This window comes from Neocloeon triangulifer, unplaced genomic scaffold (assembly GCF_031216515.1).
Source record: "Neocloeon triangulifer isolate White Clay Creek 2 clone unplaced genomic scaffold, ASM3121651v1 ptg000014l, whole genome shotgun sequence".
NCBI classification, from domain to species: Eukaryota; Metazoa; Arthropoda; class Insecta; order Ephemeroptera; family Baetidae; genus Neocloeon; species Neocloeon triangulifer.
In genome coordinates, this window is record NW_026775556.1 from 23,765,280 (window position 1) to 23,785,455 (window position 20,176).

General features: G+C 38.4%; 3 protein-coding genes across 6 annotated transcripts in view; all 3 read right to left on the minus strand.

The window, feature by feature from the left end:
* Window positions 1-4,876, minus strand: LOC132200183 (activating molecule in BECN1-regulated autophagy protein 1-like). 3 transcript variants are annotated; one of them, XM_059625445.1, is made up of 11 exons: window positions 4,735-4,876; window positions 3,005-3,235; window positions 2,854-2,912; window positions 2,616-2,799; window positions 2,375-2,550; window positions 2,182-2,313; window positions 2,061-2,130; window positions 1,412-2,001; window positions 1,255-1,358; window positions 846-1,055; window positions 1-788 (listed from the first exon to the last, which is right to left on the minus strand). In XM_059625445.1, the coding sequence occupies exons 2-11, from the start codon at window positions 3,191-3,193 to the stop codon at window positions 427-429; spliced, it is 2,076 nt and encodes a 691-aa protein (XP_059481428.1). In that variant the 5' UTR covers window positions 3,194-3,235; window positions 4,735-4,876; the 3' UTR covers window positions 1-426. The 3 variants fall into 3 exon arrangements, with proteins under 3 accessions (XP_059481428.1, XP_059481427.1, XP_059481426.1); XM_059625444.1 differs by lacking the exon at window positions 4,735-4,876 and adding an exon at window positions 3,402-3,717; XM_059625443.1 differs by lacking the exon at window positions 4,735-4,876 and adding an exon at window positions 3,393-3,716.
* LOC132200185 (receptor-type tyrosine-protein phosphatase S-like) overlaps window positions 4,854-20,176 on the minus strand; it is a 23,050-nt gene continuing 7,727 nt past the window's right edge. For both annotated transcript variants that reach the window (XM_059625446.1, XM_059625447.1), the window contains exons 2-6: window positions 7,608-7,914; window positions 7,443-7,553; window positions 7,260-7,394; window positions 6,778-6,936; window positions 4,854-4,990 (exon numbers count right to left, since the gene is read on the minus strand). In XM_059625446.1, the coding sequence (XP_059481429.1) occupies window positions 4,976-4,990; window positions 6,778-6,936; window positions 7,260-7,394; window positions 7,443-7,553; window positions 7,608-7,781 (594 nt within the window). In that variant the 5' untranslated portion in view covers window positions 7,782-7,914 and the 3' untranslated portion in view covers window positions 4,854-4,975. The remainder of the gene's footprint in view (window positions 4,991-6,777; window positions 6,937-7,259; window positions 7,395-7,442; window positions 7,554-7,607; window positions 7,915-20,176) is intronic.
* On the minus strand, window positions 9,494-10,833 carry LOC132200186 (receptor-type tyrosine-protein phosphatase alpha-like). Its single transcript, XM_059625448.1, has 2 exons — window positions 10,710-10,833; window positions 9,494-9,963 (listed from the first exon to the last, which is right to left on the minus strand). The coding sequence occupies exons 1-2, from the start codon at window positions 10,801-10,803 to the stop codon at window positions 9,662-9,664; spliced, it is 396 nt and encodes a 131-aa protein (XP_059481431.1). The 5' UTR covers window positions 10,804-10,833; the 3' UTR covers window positions 9,494-9,661.

Genomic DNA, 20,176 nt, shown 5'->3' on the forward strand with positions numbered 1-20,176 from the left:
TTATTTAATTTTTAAGACTGATCTTATTTACAACATAATTTAATTGTAAACTTTTTTATTTCTATATAATTATCTAATACATTAAATATATTTTATATGTTGCATCTAGGATCGATATTCTGAAATTATTAAAAGATGAGAGGATAGTACAGCACTTAATGCTCTTTTTGCATTTTTAATCAAGGCACTTCTCACTTTTTTGTTGAAACTTAACGATTAACGCAATCCTGGAGAGCAAATTAAAGTATGTCGTATACAACACGGATTGATTCACAATTTTTTTAAAGGGCATTCTTTACCATTATTCAGAGAAAAATAAAAAATAAAGATTCTAAAGATGAGCTCAGATTAATAAATTTGCAGTCACAGAACACGAGAGATCACAAATTCTTAGCCAACCATGGCAGAGTTGTTCACTTCTAAAAGTTAGTAGAGTATTCCTAATTCTCCAGTGTTTGTGCCGTACATCATTCCCTGGCCAGAAATGGGCGCCCAGCGCATGCAATTAATGCCTCGATATGTGCATGATGCGTCACTGTGTTGCATCAAATATTTCAATGACTCCAAACTACTAGGCTTAGCATTGTAATAAGGGTTATCATTCGGCGGAACTCTGAAGATCTGAGCCATAGGGTACCGTTCCCTTCGAAATGCCAGGAGACGGTTTGCTGCAAAACCCACTAACAGGAACTGGGTGCTTGGTGAGAAACTAATGGAAACGACGTTACGAGCCAGCGAATGTGTGAAAAGGAGATGACCTAGAGACTCTTTCCCTAGACTGTAGACGTCTGAAAATTAATAATTATTAATTTAGTAATTATTTTAATCTAATCGATGGGTTTTACTTATTTTCACGTCGTGAGAATGGCACTCGGGGATGATGGCAGCCAATAGCTGACTGCAGGAGGAGATGCTCACACTGGAGTCGTTGTTGATCTTGCACTTAGGAACAACAATGTTTTTCAAAGAGTCTGAAATGTCTGGTGGAAAATCCAGTACGTTGAAGGTCCAGCACTGAATCCTGTGATTTACATGGATGTTTGCAAAAATGTAGCCTGCAAAAAAAAAATGAAGAATAATGACATTTTAATATTTAATTGACCAAGTTAGAAAAATATAGCCCGAAATTTTACTTATATACACATATTATATTATAATTAATTATAAAAATCAATGTGCACAACTGCAACGGTCTTATCTTTAAAAATAATTTGAAATTCTATATAATGAAACACTATTCAAATATATTTATACCTCTCTCTCCAGGAGTTGGCTGTCGAGAACCACTAGCTGCCTCGTTGGGCGAATGAATGATTAAGTTGCTTTGGGTAATAATGTTAGAGTTCCATCTGCCAACCCTGCAAAAGTTTCTTATTACATTTAAAACAATTTAATTGTGAAATTAACAAACCTCAAAGGACGAAACCTCCGATATCTTTCAGTCAAGGAGGGAACTCCTCCAGACCTTGACCTAACAGCCTGGGGTGCCGGAACGGCTGGAGCCTCTGGTTCGACAGCGTCGTTTTCACTGTCGGAAGACATCTCATGCACATAACTGGCAAACATAGAGAAAAGCTGGTTGGCAAACTCTCTGACAAAAAGTCTCCTGTTCTGCTGAGTGGTTAGAGTACGGCTGGCCTCATTTCTGCTCAGAAAACTGGACGAAACAGGAATCCTCCTCCGCGACTGAGGGGTTGTCGAAGATCTTCTTGCAGGCAGAGAAAGACGCACCCTTTCCTGAGTGCCTGCATTTCCACCCATAATTGCATAGGCCAGTGACCATGGAGATGAGGATGGACTTGAGGTTGAAGACGAACTGTCGCCAGGAGAATTGGAGGTGCTTGTGCTTGCAGTTGCAGACGTGGTAGGAACAGCGTTGTAGCGCAGAAGTGGGTTAGGTGGCCTCTGGCTTGTTAACAAATAGGATGGCAGTCTTTCTGGTGGTTCAATCTCTCCGTTGGATTGGTTGTCTGGTTGCTGAGGTGGCCTAGACGCAGCAGACTGAAAATTTCAGTAATCATTTGAAATATAAATTTCATTGGATATAAGTAAAGAGTTACGGTTATGGTTCGTCTCTCCGGTTCCGCAGCTCCACCTGACGGAGGTACCCTGGATGTGTTTTCTCTAGGTCTAGTAGATTGCTCTGATTAAGTTGCACAAAATTTATCTGCTTTAACTTACCTAACACTTGAGACTTCTCCAGGCTCACTGTCATCGCTCACCGTATGAGCCTCGACGACAGAGGCGGAGTAAAGAAGTCTGTTAGCTATGCCGGTGATTAAAAAATGACCAGTTGAATCAAAAGTGACATATCTGGAAGAATAAGGACATTTTTATTACAGGCGACACGGGAAATTCAATCTCTTTGTCTAACCTGACTCGCTCTTTCTCATGCTTGGTGCTGATTTTCATGAAAGGGGTTTTCCTGCTCCAGTCCCAAAACAGGAGCTCGTTGTGAGTTGCAATCACTAAGAGACAGTCTGAAGTGGGGTGGAAAGCTATTGACGCAATCACAGTTTGACCCCCAGAACACCAAACCTCACTTGCACCCTAGAAATGGAGAACGTTCAATTTATGAATAAATTTTATCTTTTAGAGAAAGCAATTTAATTTACACAGAGATCCCAGACCCTGACTTCTCCTCCGAGACAGCCAGAAGCCAACAAGTCGTTGTTTGAGGGGTGAAATGCCAGGCACCAGGGGGTTCTGGGGTGTCCACTCAGCTGTCGGACACATCTGCCGGTCGCCACCTCACTTACGTAGATTATATGATCGCCGTGGGTAGATGCAACAAGTTTTCTGAAAGTAAAATATCTCATAGTCGAAATTCATCAATTTTTTGTTTTTATTTACCCATTAGGACTAAAAACCATAAGGAACGTTGACCTCGTCATAGGTGGAATGTGGAATTTCTAAAATAATCATCAAATGCATGATTAATAAATCACTTTCTTCTTTCAATCGATCATGACGCAAGTAAACTGAGAAATGAGAAATCACATACCCGGTCTGCATATTCCTCTTTGTCAACCAGAGCGGTTTCCGCAGCCACCTTTAAACCTCTGGCAAACACATGGTCCGAACATCCACTCTGGCGGTTTTGCAGCGAAAAGGGCAGGCTCTGTTTCTTAGCACCTTTTGACACAGGCTCTCCTCCAGCATATCCATGGCCTGCAGCTTGAGTTTCGGCCATCAAAGAAAGCCGAGTTGCGATTTGAGCCTGGGAATGAGAGTCCTGCAACGAGTTGTAAACAAAAATCAGCCAAACATTTTTCAATTCATGAACTCCCTTTGTCAAGTCATGAAAAAGAGATGAAGTCAAGTGAATTATGGGCCAGGGAAAAAGTCGTGGCCATGTCATTGAAGGAGGGATTTGTTCGGAAAACGCTTGCCTTGCTCACCGACGCATCTATTTAGCAATCGAGAAATTCGCCACCGCAAAAGGGAGTAGCAATCAGAGAATTAAGAGAGCTGAAAATAAAATTGTGTTTGGGTTCGGCTGTTTGTGTTTATGAAATTTTCGACACTCCGTTCCGCGAGCGCCAGCTGTGCGAGTGCCGTCTGAACTGAGGCGGTGCTGCCCTCTGCTGTACTTGCAACTTGCAGGATTTTTAATCGCTTTATTACAAACTTTACTTTTGTGTTTTTTAATAATAAACGTCATTTGGTGTTTATTTCGTTTAGTTATAAACATTACTCTTTGTATTTAAATAAACAAAACAATAAATATTCCAGGGCGGCGCGGTAGAAAAACTGGTATTGCTCCTGAAAAAAAGAAAAATTTTTAAAAATTTAAGCAAGAAAAAATGGTCAGGAGCACCGACTCCTCAGGAGCGCCGACTCCTCAGGAGCGCCGGCTCCTCAGGAGCGCCGGCTCCTCAGGAGCGCCGGCTCCTCAGGAGCGCCGGCTCCTCAGGAGCGCCGGCTCCTCAGGAGGCTCCTCAGGAGCGCCGGCTCCTCAGGAGGCTCCTCAGGAGCGCCGGCTCCTCAGGAGCGCCGGCTCCTCAGGAGCGCCGGCTCCTCAGGAGCGCCGGCTCCTCAGGAGCGCCGGCTCCTCAGGAGCGCCGGCTCCTCAGGAGCGCCGGCTCCTCAGGAGCGCCGGCTCCTCAGGAGCGCCGGCTCCTCAGGAGCGCCGGCTCCTCAGGAGCGCCGGCTCCTCAGGAGCGCCGGCTCCCAGGAGCGCCGGCTCCCAGGAGCGCCGGCTCCCAGGAGCGCCGGGCCGGCTCCTCAGGAGCGCCGGCTCCTCAGGAGCGCCGGCTCCTCAGGAGCGCCGGCTCCTCAGGAGCGCCGGCTCCCAGGAGCGCCGGCTCCTCAGGAGCGCCGGCTCCTCAGGAGCGCCGGCTCCCACGAGCGCCGGCTCCCAGGAGCGCCGGCTCCTCAGGAGCGCCGGCTCCCAGGAGCGCCGGCTCCTCAGGAGCGCCGGCTCCTCAGGAGCGCCAGCTCCCAGGAGCGCCGGCTCCTCAGGATCGCCATCTCTCCATTTTTTCCACAATACATAATAATCATTTACTTAACTCGCTTAATTTATCTTCGTTCTGAGTTTCTTAATAGAGAGAATTAAGGTGTTGTTATATGAAAATCGGATCATTTTTCCAATTTTTAGGGCAATTTTCATTAATTAAAAAGATTTTAAAATTCAAACTGCCCTAATAATTGGAAAATGATCCGATTTTGATAAAAATTTATTTTTAGCATCTCCTTGATGTGCCCAATCGAATGATGTATCGCACATGCCTTTCCGGAAAAGTTTTGGTTTTCTCAAAAGGGGTCGGAAAAATCAGCGTCGCAATGCACGCAGCGCGGTACTTGTATCCGTCGATGAAACTGGCTTTGATGTAGTCCGAGCCTTCCATGCCCTTGATCGGCTGCAGACACACTCGGGTGGCCTCGTAAGGCAGAATGTGGACGAGCCTGTTTTTGGGCTTGTTGCACATGTCATCATGTTGGCAGTCACAAAACGCGTCCCGTCCGCCAGCTAATTGTTTAATTTCTAAAAATAAAAACAAATAAGAAATGAAAACACTTTCTTTCAAATAAGTTGTAAATCACAATGAAAAACTATTATACTAAATCATTACCCTCAAAAATTACATAAAACAAAAAATTTAATAACTATTGAAACTGTTTTTCCTCATCATTTTTTCCAAAAAATCCAATTTAACCATTATTTCCAAGACCATTAGTTAATTCATTATAACAATTTAACAAATATTAAAGTGTATATCAACAACGACCAAATTTTTTTTTTTAATATCATTAGTTTTGGATAGGATGCATCAAAACTCATCAATAGGGACTAAAATATTTTAAAAATAACACTAATTTTAAAGTTTACAGTCGTCAGAAAAGGTCTCGATCATCGTAATTCCGTCATTCGAAGACAATTTTTTAATTATATACATTTCGCCAATGGCTAAACCAAATTTTTTGAAAAATTAGAGCTGGACGTAAAAAGACATGGCGCGCGCATCTTTTGACAATCTCAGATCTTTGTTCTAGTTGCATACTTTCAAGGGGCAGAAAAATTTAATTTTTGACCTTTTGCCAGGGTCAATGACTTTTAAATTACAAACTTTGTTTCCACTGATAAAAGATACCTTGGTTTATTAGCTTCAACTTCCCGCAGAGAAAAGTAAAAAATGTTCACTCGTTTTAATTTGACAGGAGTTTTAGTAAACCCTTAAGTATCTCCTGCGGCCATATTGAAATTTGAAAAATATGAAATTTTTTATTACTTGGTTATTTTGGAAGAGCGATGGTTCTTTCCCGAGGAGCGATGGCTCTTTCCCCAGGAGCGATGGCTCTTTCCCCAGGAGCCATGGCTCTTTCCCGAGGAGTTATTAAATAATAATTAATTATTTAATATTTAAAAGCACATTGCGTTGCTTGTGCGTCGCTTTTTGCGCAAGGAGGGCTTTACCCTCCTTACTTGTGCGGCCAACATAATTATGCGAGCACTGAGAAATCCGAGACGGTAGAAGGAACTCCTTCTGGATCTGTAAACGCGCGGTTTCGGTAATGATTTAGAGTTGCGGACAAAAAAATTGTCGAGTGCGAAATGTAATCGGACGTTAACTGCTGCAAAACTGAGAAAAAGAACGAGCCACCAAAGCGAGCGTGCTCCGACGGCCATCTCTTAATTAAGCTTTAATTTAAAAACACAAAGTGGCGTTTATTTAAAAACACAAAATAACAAAGTAATTATTATTATTGGTGTTTAGGAATAAAGTAATTTAAACTTGTCAATACAATTTTTTGTTTTACTTTTAATTTATAATTAATTCTTTTTTTTTAAAACTGAACTTAAAAAGTTTATTTCGGCTGATTAGTGATTGTGTCATTAAAATTTATTAAATTTTAAATAGAAAGGAATTATGAAGCTTAAATTATATTATAATGTTGTGAGAAAATTTTTGTTCTGAAATATAAAAGCTAGTATGCGAGCGAAGCGTGCAAAATTATTCGCTTAAAACATTACTTGCAAAAAAATATTCAAAGGGTTACATATATATATTTTTACATAACGATTTGTCAATTTTACTACTTCCTTTTTAATTAGATTTAAGACGCAGTTTTAACCATTATTTCCAAGACTATTAGTTAATTCATTATAGCAATTTAACAAATATTAAGAAAAAGACATTATTATAAATGTATCAAAGTTATCATCTGTGATCTTTTCGTAACTTCTACACATCATTTAAAATTCATTTTTTAGACCTTAAATTATATTAATTTAATTTAATTGAACTAAGAATTAGTCATTTTTTTTTTTACCTTAAATTCAAGCTCCATTCCTGTGGGTTGATCAGGTGCGATTGGAGCTATGAGCAGTCTTTGCAAGTGAGAGTGCAGACTTCGGGCGGGAACTTCGGAGTTGCCGCAAATGAAGTGCTCAAGCAGAGCGTCGTTAATAAAAATATACTGGTCTTCAGTCTGGAAAAAAGCAAATTATGAATTTTTCCATAAAAGGAGCCCAAGGAGCAATGGCTCTTTCCCGAGGAGCGATGGAGGAAAAAGGGACAAATTTTTAAAAATTTTAGCAGGAAAAAATGGAGCTAAAATTGAAGAAATATAATTCCTGAGTTTAAAAAAATAAGAATTTTGTATTAAATTATAACTTAAAATCATTTATTTGATTTATTTATTGAATCCTTTAATAATTTAATTTTGGCAAATAATTCCATTCTATGCTTTATAAATTGAATTAGCTAAATATGTAAAATTACTCAAATTCATTAAATTATGAGTTTCGTTACCTCCGTTTGGACCATCGCTGTTCTCTGCGTCCTCAAAATTCGCGCATGTGGGAATTTTGGGAACGCCTTGCTCTGGCCAGTCCACAAACTGGAACTGACGAATCGTCCGCGACTGCTGTCTCTCGAATCAGATATCTAATTAAATTAATTTTATATTTAATTTTTTTAATGGAAAGCAAATACTTTGAATTCTCTCAGAATGTACTGGGGCATGTTGTACTCAGCAATTGGGTCCACCACTAAGCAATCGTAGCGCACGGACCATTCGTTTGGCCAGTATTGGAAACATTTTTCCTAAATTTTTTTGAAAATTAGAAAAATTTATGATGAAACATTTGAATTTCTCACTCGGCCCATTTCTTTGAGTTTGGTGAGCAGGACGATAATGGTCGAGTTGCGCTCCCACAGCATGCGCCAAAGGTTCTCCGAGGTGTGGGCCCGAGGTCCTTGCGTCGCAATGTACGCAGCGCGGTACTTGTATCCGTCGATGAAACTGGCTTTGATGTAGTCCGAGCCTTCCATGCCCCTGATCGGCTGCAGACACACTCGGGTGGCCTCGTAAGGCAGAATGTGGACGAGCCTGTTTTAGGGCTTGTTGCACATCATGTTTGGCAGTCACAAAACGCGTCCCGTCCGCCAGCTAGTTGTTTAATTTCTAAAAATAAAAAACGAATAAGAAATGAAAACACTTTCATTCAAATAAGTTATAAATCACAATGAAAAACTATTATACTAAAAATCATTACCCTCAAATATTATATAAAACAAAAAATTTAATAACTATTGAAACTGTTTTTCCTCATCATTTTTTCCAAAAAATCCAATTTAACCATTATTTCCAAGACTATAAGTTAATTCATTTTAACAATTTAACAAATATTAAAGTGTATCTCAACAACGACCAAATTTTTTTTTTAATATCATTAGTTTTGGATAGGATGCATCAAAACTCATCAATAGGGACTAAAATATTTTAAAAATAACACTAATTTTAAAGTTTACAGTCGTCAGAAAAGGTCTCGATCATCGTAATTCAGTCATTCGAAGACAATTTTTTAATTATATACATTTCGCCAATGGCTAAACCATATTTTTTGAAAAATTAGAGCTGGACGTAAAAAGACATGGCGCGCGCATCTTTTGACAATCTCAGATCTTTGTTCTGGTTGCATACTTTCAAGGGGCAGAAAAATTTAATTTTTGACCTTTTGCCAGGGTCAATAACTTTTAAATTACAAACTTTGTTTCCACTGATAAAAGACACCTTGGTTTATTAGCTTCAACTTCCCGCAGAGAAAAGTAAAAAATATTCGCTCGTTTTAATTTGACAGCAGTTTTAGTAAACCCTTAAGTATCTGCGGCCATTTTGAAATTTGACAAATATGAAATTTTTTTATTACTTGGGTATTTTTGAAAGAGCGATGGCTCTTTCCCGAGGAGCGATGGCTCTTTCCCGAGGAGCGATGGCTCTTTCCCGAGGAGCGATGGCTCTTTCCCGAGGAGCCATGGCTCATTCCCCAGGAGCGCCGGCTCCTCAGGAGCGCCGGCTCCCAGGAGCGCCGGCTCCTCAGGAGCGCCGGCTCCTCAGGAGCGCCGGCTCCTCAGGAGCGCCGGCTCCCAGGAGCGCCGGCTCCTCAGGAGCGCCGACTCCCAGGAGCGCCGGCTCCCAGGAGCGCCGGCTCCTCAGGAGCGCCGGCTCCTCAGGAGCGCCGGCTCCTCAGGAGCGCCGGCTCCTCAGGAGCGCCGGCTCCTCAGGAGCGCCGGCTCCTCAGGAGCGCCGGCTCCTCAGGAGCGCCGGCTCCTCAGGAGCGCCGGCTCCTCAGGAGCGCCGGCTCCTCAGGAGCGCCGGCTCCTCAGGAGCGCCGGCTCCTCAGGAGCGCCGGCTCCTCAGGAGCGCCGGCTCCTCAGGAGCGCCGGCTCTTCAGGAGCGCCGGCTCCTCAGGAGCGCCGGCTCCTCAGGAGCGCCGGCTCCACAGGAGCGCCGGCTCCTCAGGAGCTCCGGCTCCTCAGGAGCGCCGGCTCCTCAGGAGCGCCGGCTCCTCAGGAGCGCCGGCTCCTCAGGAGCGCCGGCTCCACAGGAGCGCCGGCTCCCAGGAGCGCCGGCTCCTCAGGAGCGCCGGCTCCTCAGGAGCGCCGGCTCCTCAGGAGCGCCGGCTCCTCAGGAGCGTGGCTCCTCAGGATCGCCATCTCTCCATTTTTTCCACAATGCATAATAATCATTTACTTAACTCGCTTAATTTATCTTCGTTCTGAGTTTCTTAATAGAGAGAATTAAGGTGTTGTTATATGAAAATCGGATCATTTTTCCAATTTTTAGGGCAATTTTCATTAATTAAAAAGATTTTAAAATTCAAACTGCCCTAATAATTGGAAAATGATCCGATTTTGATAAAAATTTATTTTTAGCATCTCCTTGATGTGCCCAATCGAATGATGTATCGCACACGCCTTTCCGGAAAAGTTTTGGTTTTCTCAAAAGGGGTCGGAAAAATCAGCGTCGCAATGTACGCAGCGCGGTACTTGTATCCGTCGATGAAACTGGCTTTGATGTAGTCCGAGCCTTCCATGCCCTTGATCGGCTGCAGACACACTCGGGTGGCCTCGTAAGGCAGAATGTGGACGAGCCTGTTTTTGGGCTTGTTGCACATGTCATCATGTTGGCAGTCACAAAACGCGTCCCGTCCGCCAGCTAATTGTTTAATTTCTAAAAATAAAAACAAATAAGAAATGAAAACACTTTCTTTCAAATAAGTTGTAAATCACAATGAAAAACTATTATACTAAATCATTCCCCTCAAAAATTACATAAAACAAAAAATTTAATAACTATTGAAACTGTTTTTCCTCATCATTTTTGCCAAAAAATCCAATTTAACCATTATTTCCAAGACCATTAGTTAATTCATTATAACAATTTAACAAATATTAAAGTGTATATCAACAACGACCAAATTTTTTTTTTTAATATCATTAGTTTTGGATAGGATGCATCAAAACTCATCAATAGGGACTAAAATATTTCAAAAATAACACTAATTTTAAAGTTTACAGTCGTCAGAAAAGGTCTCGATCATCGTAATTCAGTCATTCGAAGACAATTTTTTAATTATATACATTTCGCCAATGGCTAAACCAAATTTTTTGAAAAATTAGAGCTGGACGTAAAAAGACATGGCGCGCGCATCTTTTGACAATCTCAGATCTTTGTTCTAGTTGCATACTTTCAAGGGGCAGAAAAATTTAATTTTTGACCTTTTGCCAGGGTCAATGACTTTTAAATTACAAACTTTGTTTTCACTGATAAAAGATACCTTGGTTTATTAGCTTCAACTTCCCGCAGAGAAAAGTAAAAAATGTTCAATCGTTTTAATTTGACAGGAGTTTTAGTAAACCCTTAAGTATCTCCTGCGGCCATATTGAAATTTGACAAACATGAATTTTTTTTATTACTTGGGTATTTTTGGAAGTGCGATGGCTCTTTCCCGAGGAGCGATGGCTCATTCCCCAGGAGCGAACTGCTCCGATTGTTGATTGAATCGTCCATCTCGGCACAATAGCCAAGCGACGATAATTTCTTCGCCTCCACTTTTCTCTTGCTGGATTGAGATAGATGAAACGAACAAATGATCCGTCGCCACATTCCCAAGCCAAACCACACAGCATCTTACTTAGTCGTGTCAAATTGCGAGAAAAAGCAGAGAAAGTAATTGCTTGAGCAAATATATAGAATACTCTTGCTGCGAGAGAAATAAGAAATAATAATTGAATATATATTTCTTCTCGACAGGGAAATTGTATTATTCTGATGCGCGCCTAGAAGTGACCGCGGCGAATATAATTTGTCTCGAAAATATGAAAAAACATTTTTCACAACCGGCACGACTTTCGCCTCCCGCCGTGTTATTCTGCAAAATGTATCATCAGCACTTTCCAGTCAGCTCTGTTTCAACATAAATTCTTGTGATTCCAACTGAAAATGCAATTTGACACACAAAAAAGCAATAAAAATACCAAAATCTCAATAACCAATCATCAATTAAATAAAAAAAAATAATAATATAATAAGCTACTATAAAATCTGCTATTTTTTCAACATTAAAATAATTAAATTTCTGTTATAATTCCAATTATTTGTTTTCAGTTTATTAAAAAAAAAAAAAGCTTTCAAACCTGTTTCAAACTTCAAATTGCCGCAACAATACTGTCCAGATTAATAATATTTATTTCTTTATGAAAGATTCTAAATTAGGGATGAACGCTTAAAACTTTTATCAAACCTAACAGAAATGCTAGCGGGACTTATCACGCAAATGCAGATAACAAAAACTTCAGTATCATTATTACCATAAAACTATTTCTTCAATAAAATTTTATTATTAGTTCATATAATTATTTCAATATTTACTCCATTTGAAAATTAATTTAAAATTAAATTTTTCATCAGTCTACTGAGTGTGAATCAACTTTGCGTATCTAATATAAAAGTATTTAATTTATGTTTTGTTTAAAAATATCTTGCCTGTTTTTGAGGAAACTGTTGAAATGTAAATTTTCAGGAATAGACCTCCAGGGTAAATTATGAAGATGTTTCATTTTACTCTGCAAAATTTCACCCATCAAAATATGATTGATTCACCTTGCCGGTTCGGAGTGACGTGCAAGGCAAAGTCACCTGCTGTTGTTGTTGCAGCACCGATCATCGGCACCATCAATCACAAAGCATCGGAATTCTCACGAATCTCTCAAATTCTCCCAAGCCAGGACCCGAATTGCAAACGGTTGCATAACGGCAGCACTTTAATTAACTATAATCCTGCATAGTACGATACACACACATAGAGACAATCGGCCGGGGCACCTTTCCAATTTTTGCAATGCCCTTGTCGGTGCCGCCGATGGGAATTTGAATTTCACCTCTTCGCTCTTCTCCCGCGCTGTTTGGTCATTACCGTGAATTAATGGTCTCATTGTTGCTCTTTGGCCCTTTCCATACGTAGTGTGACCCATAAATATTCCGGCCGATCGCACGCAAAACACATTTCCACGGCGGCTGCAATTAGTTTCGGTGCGCACCCAGAAATAACCACACGGTTATGAGAATCCAATAAGACGTGTGTATTTATGTGCGAACTGCAAAAGCTGCACTTAAACCACTGACAACGTCAACAGAAAAAAACTTAAACAAGATAAATTAAAGCAATAAAACTCTGCCTATTACAACCATTGCATTCATTGAGTAACGGAGTTTGACAAAGTGAACCTTTTTAATGTGGAAATGATCCATGTACCCGCATGTACCTTTCCAACAAAAATTAAGAATTATCTTCCTTTCGACTTTTAATTAGAAATTTCAATTTTCTCGAAACAGATTTTCCAATACTGAATTTTATATTAAAATGTTAAAAAATTGAATTAGAAGAAAAAAGACATTTAAATCAGTATATATTTTTAATTTTAACTTGCAGCAATGTTTGATTTTTTTCTGTTTTGTGACATTGGATGTTTTTTCTCTCAGTTGCAGAAATTCACATGAGAAATATTTATATTTTCTGAAAATTAAACAAGAATTTTAAAAACAAAATATTCATTTTAGACATACAAATATAATTTCGTAAACGCTGGCCAACAGTTTTTAGAACTCAAAATAATATTCTCTATTTTATTTTATATTTTTTTTTAAATAATTCAGATTCAATTCAATTCACCGGCAGATTTAAACCGTAAATAATTCAATTCAATTCAATTTTATTGTTGTTCTGTTAGACAAGAATATTAACAGTAGTCTTTAGAACATGTCAGGTCTAAAATTAATCATCAAAATTGTTCGCCTTAAATAACAAAAATTGAAAAAGAAATTTATAAATTTATGATTAAATGTAATTTATTTTTAAAAGTTATCAACTATAATGATAAAGGTTTTTGCTCGACGCCATTCCTATTAATCATGAAATATTAAAGAAAACTATACAATGATGCAGTTTTGCTCTTTTGTACAATCAACTCTCGGCGAACACATGCCCAATTTTATTGTTTGCTTCGGCGTAATTCATTGTCAGCCGGGCACATCTCGCATCGAAGAGATGTGAGCACCATTCGCACATTGTTCTCGTCGCCCTTTTATATCTCTCGTGTGAGAACCAAATTGTTTCCAAACGTAATACATTAGCAACACAACCTATTTGTTCGTACAAGTACTTTTCACATTGCACAACTTGGAAATTATTCTCGCTCAATCAGATTGAAATTTTCGCTCCTCTTGTCGTCGGCTCTCATCAATAACCCTTGGCCGGTGTATTCAATTTACACACTCGTTTCGAAATTCTTCAGAGAAAATAAATTTGCTGTCGAGAAGAGATGCGTCAGTCGATTATAGAACACGCTGTAAATTTCTCTCCTCGCCGAAAAAATTGAAATTCTATTTACTTTTTCGGTTCCCATGACAAGAGATCAGACCAATCTCCCTGTCAAGAATATCTCACGAATGCGGTTTGTGAAAAGTAAAAATGCGACAAATCCGTGTAAAGCTGCAGCCGCAAAAGTGACAGAGTGACTTGTTGGTTAAAATCCACGACGAATTATTTTCCGCCGAGACTCGGCGGGGAGTCGAATTTCAAAATCGTCGCGTTTCCGAGAGACTCCCGGGGCGAGATGATCCTCCAACTTTGAATGGACTGAACCGAGGGTCATGCAAATGGAAATCTCATCCTCAATGTTTGACAGTGAGAAGCTCATTTATAATTGTTATCTGGGCCTTTAATCTCTGCAGAGGTTTGTTCCTGACGCGGCGAACAACTTCTGGCATTTGTTTTTGTTTTCACTTTTTCGCGTCTCACAATAATCATGAGGCGCACACACGTGCGTTTTATGGCAATGGCACCTGCGTTTCCCTTTCCTTTGAGGCTCGCGAAATTTAGCTGTGCATGACCCATGCGACCTATCGATGATCTTTATTGGGCATGGCTTTCATCAAGATTGCTTTATGTGCTGGGCTATTAATTGCCTTAATGACGATGCAAAGAAAATTTGCATTGGAGTTTCCTATTCGAAAATATATGACTATTGAATTTACATTCTCAAATTTGTAAGTTTCAAGATGAATCAAGTTGACTGTTTCTAATTTGCATTGAATGAATGATTATTCCATCTAATATAATTCAGCTGGATTTTTTTATGTTTCAAATTTCTGAAAGTATTGAGAGGTTTGTTCACGATTGAGTTTAAGCTTTTTTTTATTTACTTTCAAAGAATTTAAAAATATACCATATTTATTAAACAGATTAAAAGATTAAGGTCAAATTTTAGATTGATTATTAATGGTGATTTGATTTTTCAAATTATTTTATTAAATTTCTTAAATGATTTCAAGTATTGAGAAAAGAAAAGAAATTGCTGGAAAAAACAGCACCACCTGCACTAGCACTAGCAAGAATTTTCTAAAAAAAAAAAATATATAAATTTTTAATGTTTTTACTTTGAAGATCTTTGCCATTATAAGGACCTCTGTCTGTGAAGCAGTGACTGAGTAAAAATAAAGTCAATATTATTTTTTTTTTATCAAGAAGAGAAAATACTCTAATGGAATGTCTCTTTCTTTAATGAACGGTCCAAATTTTCTAAACCCTAATATTTTATTGCGGCCCTTGAACTACACGGATCCGTCCTTGATGAGCTTCCTGCTGGCAAAAAATTAATTGAACAACTTTAGCGATAAATCAAGTTTTTTTTATATTCGACGATTAAATTAGAAACCGTGATCATCTTTCGGTGGACGGACAAAAATGAAAGCTGCAGGTGGAGATCTAATTCCAGAAAGCGAGTGTCATTTTTTGTCAAAAGCAGCGATTAATTTAATACTCGCGGTGTGTACTTAATGGCGGTTGAATTACCCGCACTTGAATAAGCGCCCAGAAGTTAAATTATCTTTTATTTCTTTTTGCTGCCGAGAGATAAAATCAAAAGTGTTTCCGTGAAAAAAGAAGAAGAAGATCCGCCAGCAGCTTTCTTTCGCTTTGGGTGTGTGAGAGAAAATCTCTCTTGCTCTATTGCTGTTTGTTGTTTTTCGCGAGAGCTTAGAGTGAGATTTCGTCGGCTTATACAATAAACCACTCGTTTTGAAAAAAACAGTGAACAAGAAGGCGTTTGCCTCACTCATTTGCGTCCGTTTTTCTGCTTGGAATATAAACGACGGATGCTGCCGTGGTGAGAACCAGGCCTCGCCGTATAAAATAATATAATATAAGCGCTCTGTAAGCTGAATTAATTAATGCGTCTCTCTTCGGCCCAGTTGCTGAACAATGCAAAGTACTACATTCGGTGTCCCTTTTTCGATGGGAAAATAAATCGGAACATACTGTCCCTTTTAAACATTGCAAAATTATTCCTATTTTCTGTTTTCATTGACAAGAGTGGTTTCCACTTGGCGGATCACAAGTTCTTTTTAATTGAGCCGATTCTGTTTTAATTTGAACCTGACCATCTCTTGCCGAAACCGCAAATTTTCACGAACCAAGGATATAATACAACTTCTGGCTAATTTAATTACGAGTCTCTTCTGTGGTCGGATCGCAGCATGTAATTCTTAACATCCGTTTGTTAAAAATTGTACGCAAAACAGTACTTTAATTGAGTTTTGAAATGCTTCAATGATTTTTCCACCATTTAATTTGCCTCGGTAACATCGTGTTCCGAAACATAGTTTCTCAAGGAAAGGACGCGCGTGGCACTTTATTGCTTGTAACTTTTAGTAGGAATGTATAATTATGACTCTTCCCTATCAAGGAAATGTTAAGTGAGGGGCCACATTATTGAAAATGAAAACTCATTTCATAAGGCAGTACGACATTTAGTCAAGAATTCCAAGGATAATTTTAGTGTTAATAGAATTTTACAGTCTAAACTAGTCTGTTTTTAATTTTGCTAAATGCAACATAAAAATTAATAAAATTGATATAAAACTTCACTTTTTTAAATTGGTGTTTCACCGTCCAAAATTATCGTTTTTTTATTTAATTTAAGCGACCCGCGTAACCATTTAGTATTTTTTATTTTACAAAAAAAATTAATTTCAAATTTCAATGTAATTAATGAAATTTAAATTATGATGATATTTTTTTTATTACAAATCTGCAAATTTATTTACTAAAAATCTAAATGTCTGTATTGCTGAGGATATTGGCTTGAAAATTGTTAATAACCAGATAGTGCCAAGGATTTTCATTTTCCTCAATAGAATTATCAAGTCTTTGTCAGTAAATTTTTAATTATGGCCTGTACAGATCGGTGCTTTGTTTAATTTAGACAAATTATTCACGCCTTTGATAGGAAACGCCACAAACAACAACAAAATTCTCTCAAAAAGCGCCTTGAAATTCTTAACCTTTCATATTTTTTCTGCCATTTGGTATTTACACCAAATTCATGGCCACTTCTAACAACATTTTTAGTGTATTGTGTCGAACATGCATGCGATTTTTCCAGTGACGTCTCCATCTCACCTTTGGCGTTCGGTTTGGCAATGAATCCCGAAGCCAATTTTCCCATAGCCGTGACGCAGGAGCGTCCCAAAAAAATTAGTTATTAGTTAACAATGAGTTCGGCCGGCCCCAAAAATCCGCATCAGAAAAGTGAGCGTGGGAGAAATTTGATGTGTCTACATTTTTTGCATCACGAACCGGTCAAATTAATTCTCAATGCTACCGACTGGCCAGCCACGCTGATTGACAAACAAGCTAGAAACACTGACGCGGCAGAGCCCTTCACTGGCCGGCTGCTGGGAAAATTCGTCAACACAAAAAGTGTTCGTCTCTACGACCGGCCTTGCCTTTCTTATACGCGCGATATAAATAAGCTATTATCCTCGTTTATACCCAATGCAGTAAAAACTAAAGTGAAGTTGATGCAACCCGTTCCAACATTATTTTTATTTTCGAACATATCCTGTCTTGTTGCACCACAACACAACTTGAGTTTTGCCGAGAAAACAATAAAAATGGCGCGCGCGCGCGTGTAATTCCAAATATCCGGCCCAAGTTTTATAATGTATGCTAATAACAGAAAGGTGAAATTGATGAGAGGCCGTTGCGTAATTGGGAAAAGTATGGTAGCCGGTGCGAGTGCTGGCTGAGGTAATCGATTTGGGTTAAGAGAGAAAGAAGTCTCGCCTCGGTGATAATCACAGGACAAGCAGTGGCTTCTTTGATATTGGCAGGATAATGGGCCTGAAATGACATCACGCGCGTCAATAAACCGTGTCTCGTTCGTCCCATTGTCGAACAGTCAGAGTGAAGCACAATCAAGTGGAATTATCTTGAGGATAATAAATTGACGTTTCGGCTAAAAATTAAGTAAATTAAATCATTTTGAAATAAAATTGAATTTAATGAATGGCCTTAAAATTTGATGAAAAATAAGAAATGTAAACAAATTTTAAACCGATTTTTTTAATTGGCAATTATTGGCGCTATTGACACGAAGCGCTACTTTTTTTAAATTTAAAAATTAGAGAAATTATAAAATATGAGATATTCATATTACTTTTTCAAACTTACGTAAATTTTGTGACTAATAATTTTATTTAAATTTATTTTTAAATTGTCAATTACCAGTTTCAGCTGTTAAAGCCGTTTTCTATTTCTAAATATTGCATTCAGATTGCAATTTTGGCTTCTCCGATCATTAGCAACCGATAGATTAAAAAAAAAATGATTGGCCTTTCCGCGCGGCCGATCTTGAATAACAAATTTCGCAACTAATTTATCCAATATTAAAAGATATCGATACGCGATTATGACAGGTGCGCCTTGCATAAATATAAAAGAGCGATCTCAAAAGTGTGCCGCGTCCGTCAGCTTCGATTTAAACAAAAAGAGAAAAAGTTTTGTTGAGCAAATTTGTAAAGGCTTTCGCGACTAATAGACATTGTTATGGAGCGCATCAGCAAAAAAATACGATTATTATCTTTGCCGTCAAGTCAAGTGTCACGGGAGACCAAAAAAGGCCGAGTATTAATCAGCGCGTAAGGCACTTGAATAGCGTCGACGCTTTAATCATATCATCTTTCCACACGTCTCATTTCCTCGTAATTTCACTTTTACATTATTATATTGTTTCCAAATAGCGATTCGCCGCACGGCGAGAAAGAGAAGATTTGATTTTCTCGCTCAAGCAGATGGCAACCAATTTCACAATGAAAAAAAAAACCAACACCGACTGCAGCAAAATTAAAAATCACCCATGGCTCTTCACGGTGCGCGCCTCGTCAACAAAACATCTCACACACCACAATACGGCACTCTTGTATGGAGTGCGTTGAGGTTAAGGGCCAAATTAACCTCACGTGGATGCGCATAGTAGGTGAAACTCTCGCACCTATTTGCCGCCAAAGCAATTGAATTATAATCCGTCTCCGCTGCGTTTCCAATTGGAAATTATCCTTTGCGTTTTATTCAAATTCAGTTCCAACTCAACAAATATGCGCACCTTTTATAAAAGGGGAAAGTTTTGACTTTTGAGAGTGGAATTTTTAGAACAAATAATTGTAAGCTGCTTGTTTTAAAATTGATTGCTTCTAGTTTGGAAAATTTTATTTATATTCCTATTTGATAGAGAGGAATTCAGGTTAGCGAATTATCAGCAATTTGTTCGTAGTGAAATATGTCGGCGATTTCTACTCGATTATTTATATTTGCGTTAGATCGAGCGCTCCAGTGAAGTGAAGGCAGATGTGAAAATGAAAACAATTCTCAGTGAATTATGGAGCCAATTTTATTGTGTGCCAATATTCATTCGAGGTGTGTGGATGAAAAGGAAGGATTAGAAAACCTGCTACAGATTTTGATCGAATTGTTTACGCAACGTGAAATTATCATTTCAATTTTGTGTAGAAGCGCCTTGGGCGAAAAAATAGATTTATACATTTAGAAATCAATTGTGACATGACTTATTATTGGTTGTGACAAAACTAGATATGCCTGTAAATTTGAATAGAATGAATAAAAATTATAAAGGAAGAATTATTAATTAAAAAAAAAACATTTCGGAAGTAAAAAAAAAATATTTCATTCAAAATAGTTTTATAAAGGAGGGGGGTTTTATACAATTATATTTAAATTTTTCATTTAATTGAATTTAAAAAATTATTATAATGAAATACCATGTAATTGGCACATTTTTCCATATTTACATAAATATTTAAACATGATCTTGTTTTTCTAAAATTTATTTTGACCTAGACAAAAAATACTTATGACCATTTTAAATTTATTATTGTAATTCAACTTAAAAAACAAAAAAATCATCAAGGAGAGTGGATAAAGAATCATAATATTGAAATTAATTTTCTGAATTGAATTAACTTAACTGCTTATAGAATTATTTTACAGCTGATAAATGAATATTATTTTACATTTCGCATACAAGTTGTTTTAAAACCACATTTTTTCAGCTACAGCAGTTAATATCGAGATAGATCTAGTAGATCCGAAACTCGCATTTCTCTTTTTACAGAAAAAAATCGTGCCCACTATTAATTCGGGAATTATTGGGGCGAGTAATAGACGTTTTATATACTTTCAATTTTTAATGCTTGTTTTATTAATAATAATGTGTGTCTATTCGTATATAAATGTTTAAATAGTCCAATTTCTATCTCGTTAGAGTTTCTCTCCTAATTTGCGGCTGGACTAATTAATATGCAAAAAAGCCCCCTCTCTTTTCATGACGAATTAGTGCGCGCCTCTGCGTAAAGAATTCGCGAGTGAAACCGGCGGAGCATCTCGTACAACCAAATTGAATTAAATCGGTCCGCCCGGCAGACTTGTTTAATCGAGTGACCTCCTTAGCTCGGAAGTCCGTCGAGAGTGGAAGCACTTTTGACTTGTGGCGGGAGGAGCTCGCAGACTCTTCTGCCCTGCCAGGGG

What these genes read in the sequence shown, in the direction of transcription:
- LOC132200183 (XM_059625445.1), bottom strand. Translation starts at nt 3,193, where the DNA reads ATGGCCGAAACTCAAGCTGCAGGCCATGGATATGCTGGAGGAGAGCCT. An exon ending in ATGGTTTTTAGTCCTAATGG is followed by an intron (nt 2,800 to 2,853) that starts GTAAATAAAAAC and finishes TTTTACTTTCAG; the next exon opens with AAAACTTGTTGCATCTACCC. An exon ending in GCCAACTCCTGGAGAGAGAG is followed by an intron (nt 1,056 to 1,254) that starts GTATAAATATAT and finishes TTTTTTTTGCAG; the next exon opens with GCTACATTTTTGCAAACATC.
- LOC132200186 (XM_059625448.1), bottom strand. Translation starts at nt 10,803, where the DNA reads ATGGACGATTCAATCAACAATCGGAGCAGTTCGCTCCTGGGGAATGAG. An exon ending in GCACTTCCAAAAATACCCAA is followed by an intron (nt 9,964 to 10,709) that starts GTAATAAAAAAA and finishes TTTTATTTTTAG; the next exon opens with AAATTAAACAATTAGCTGGC.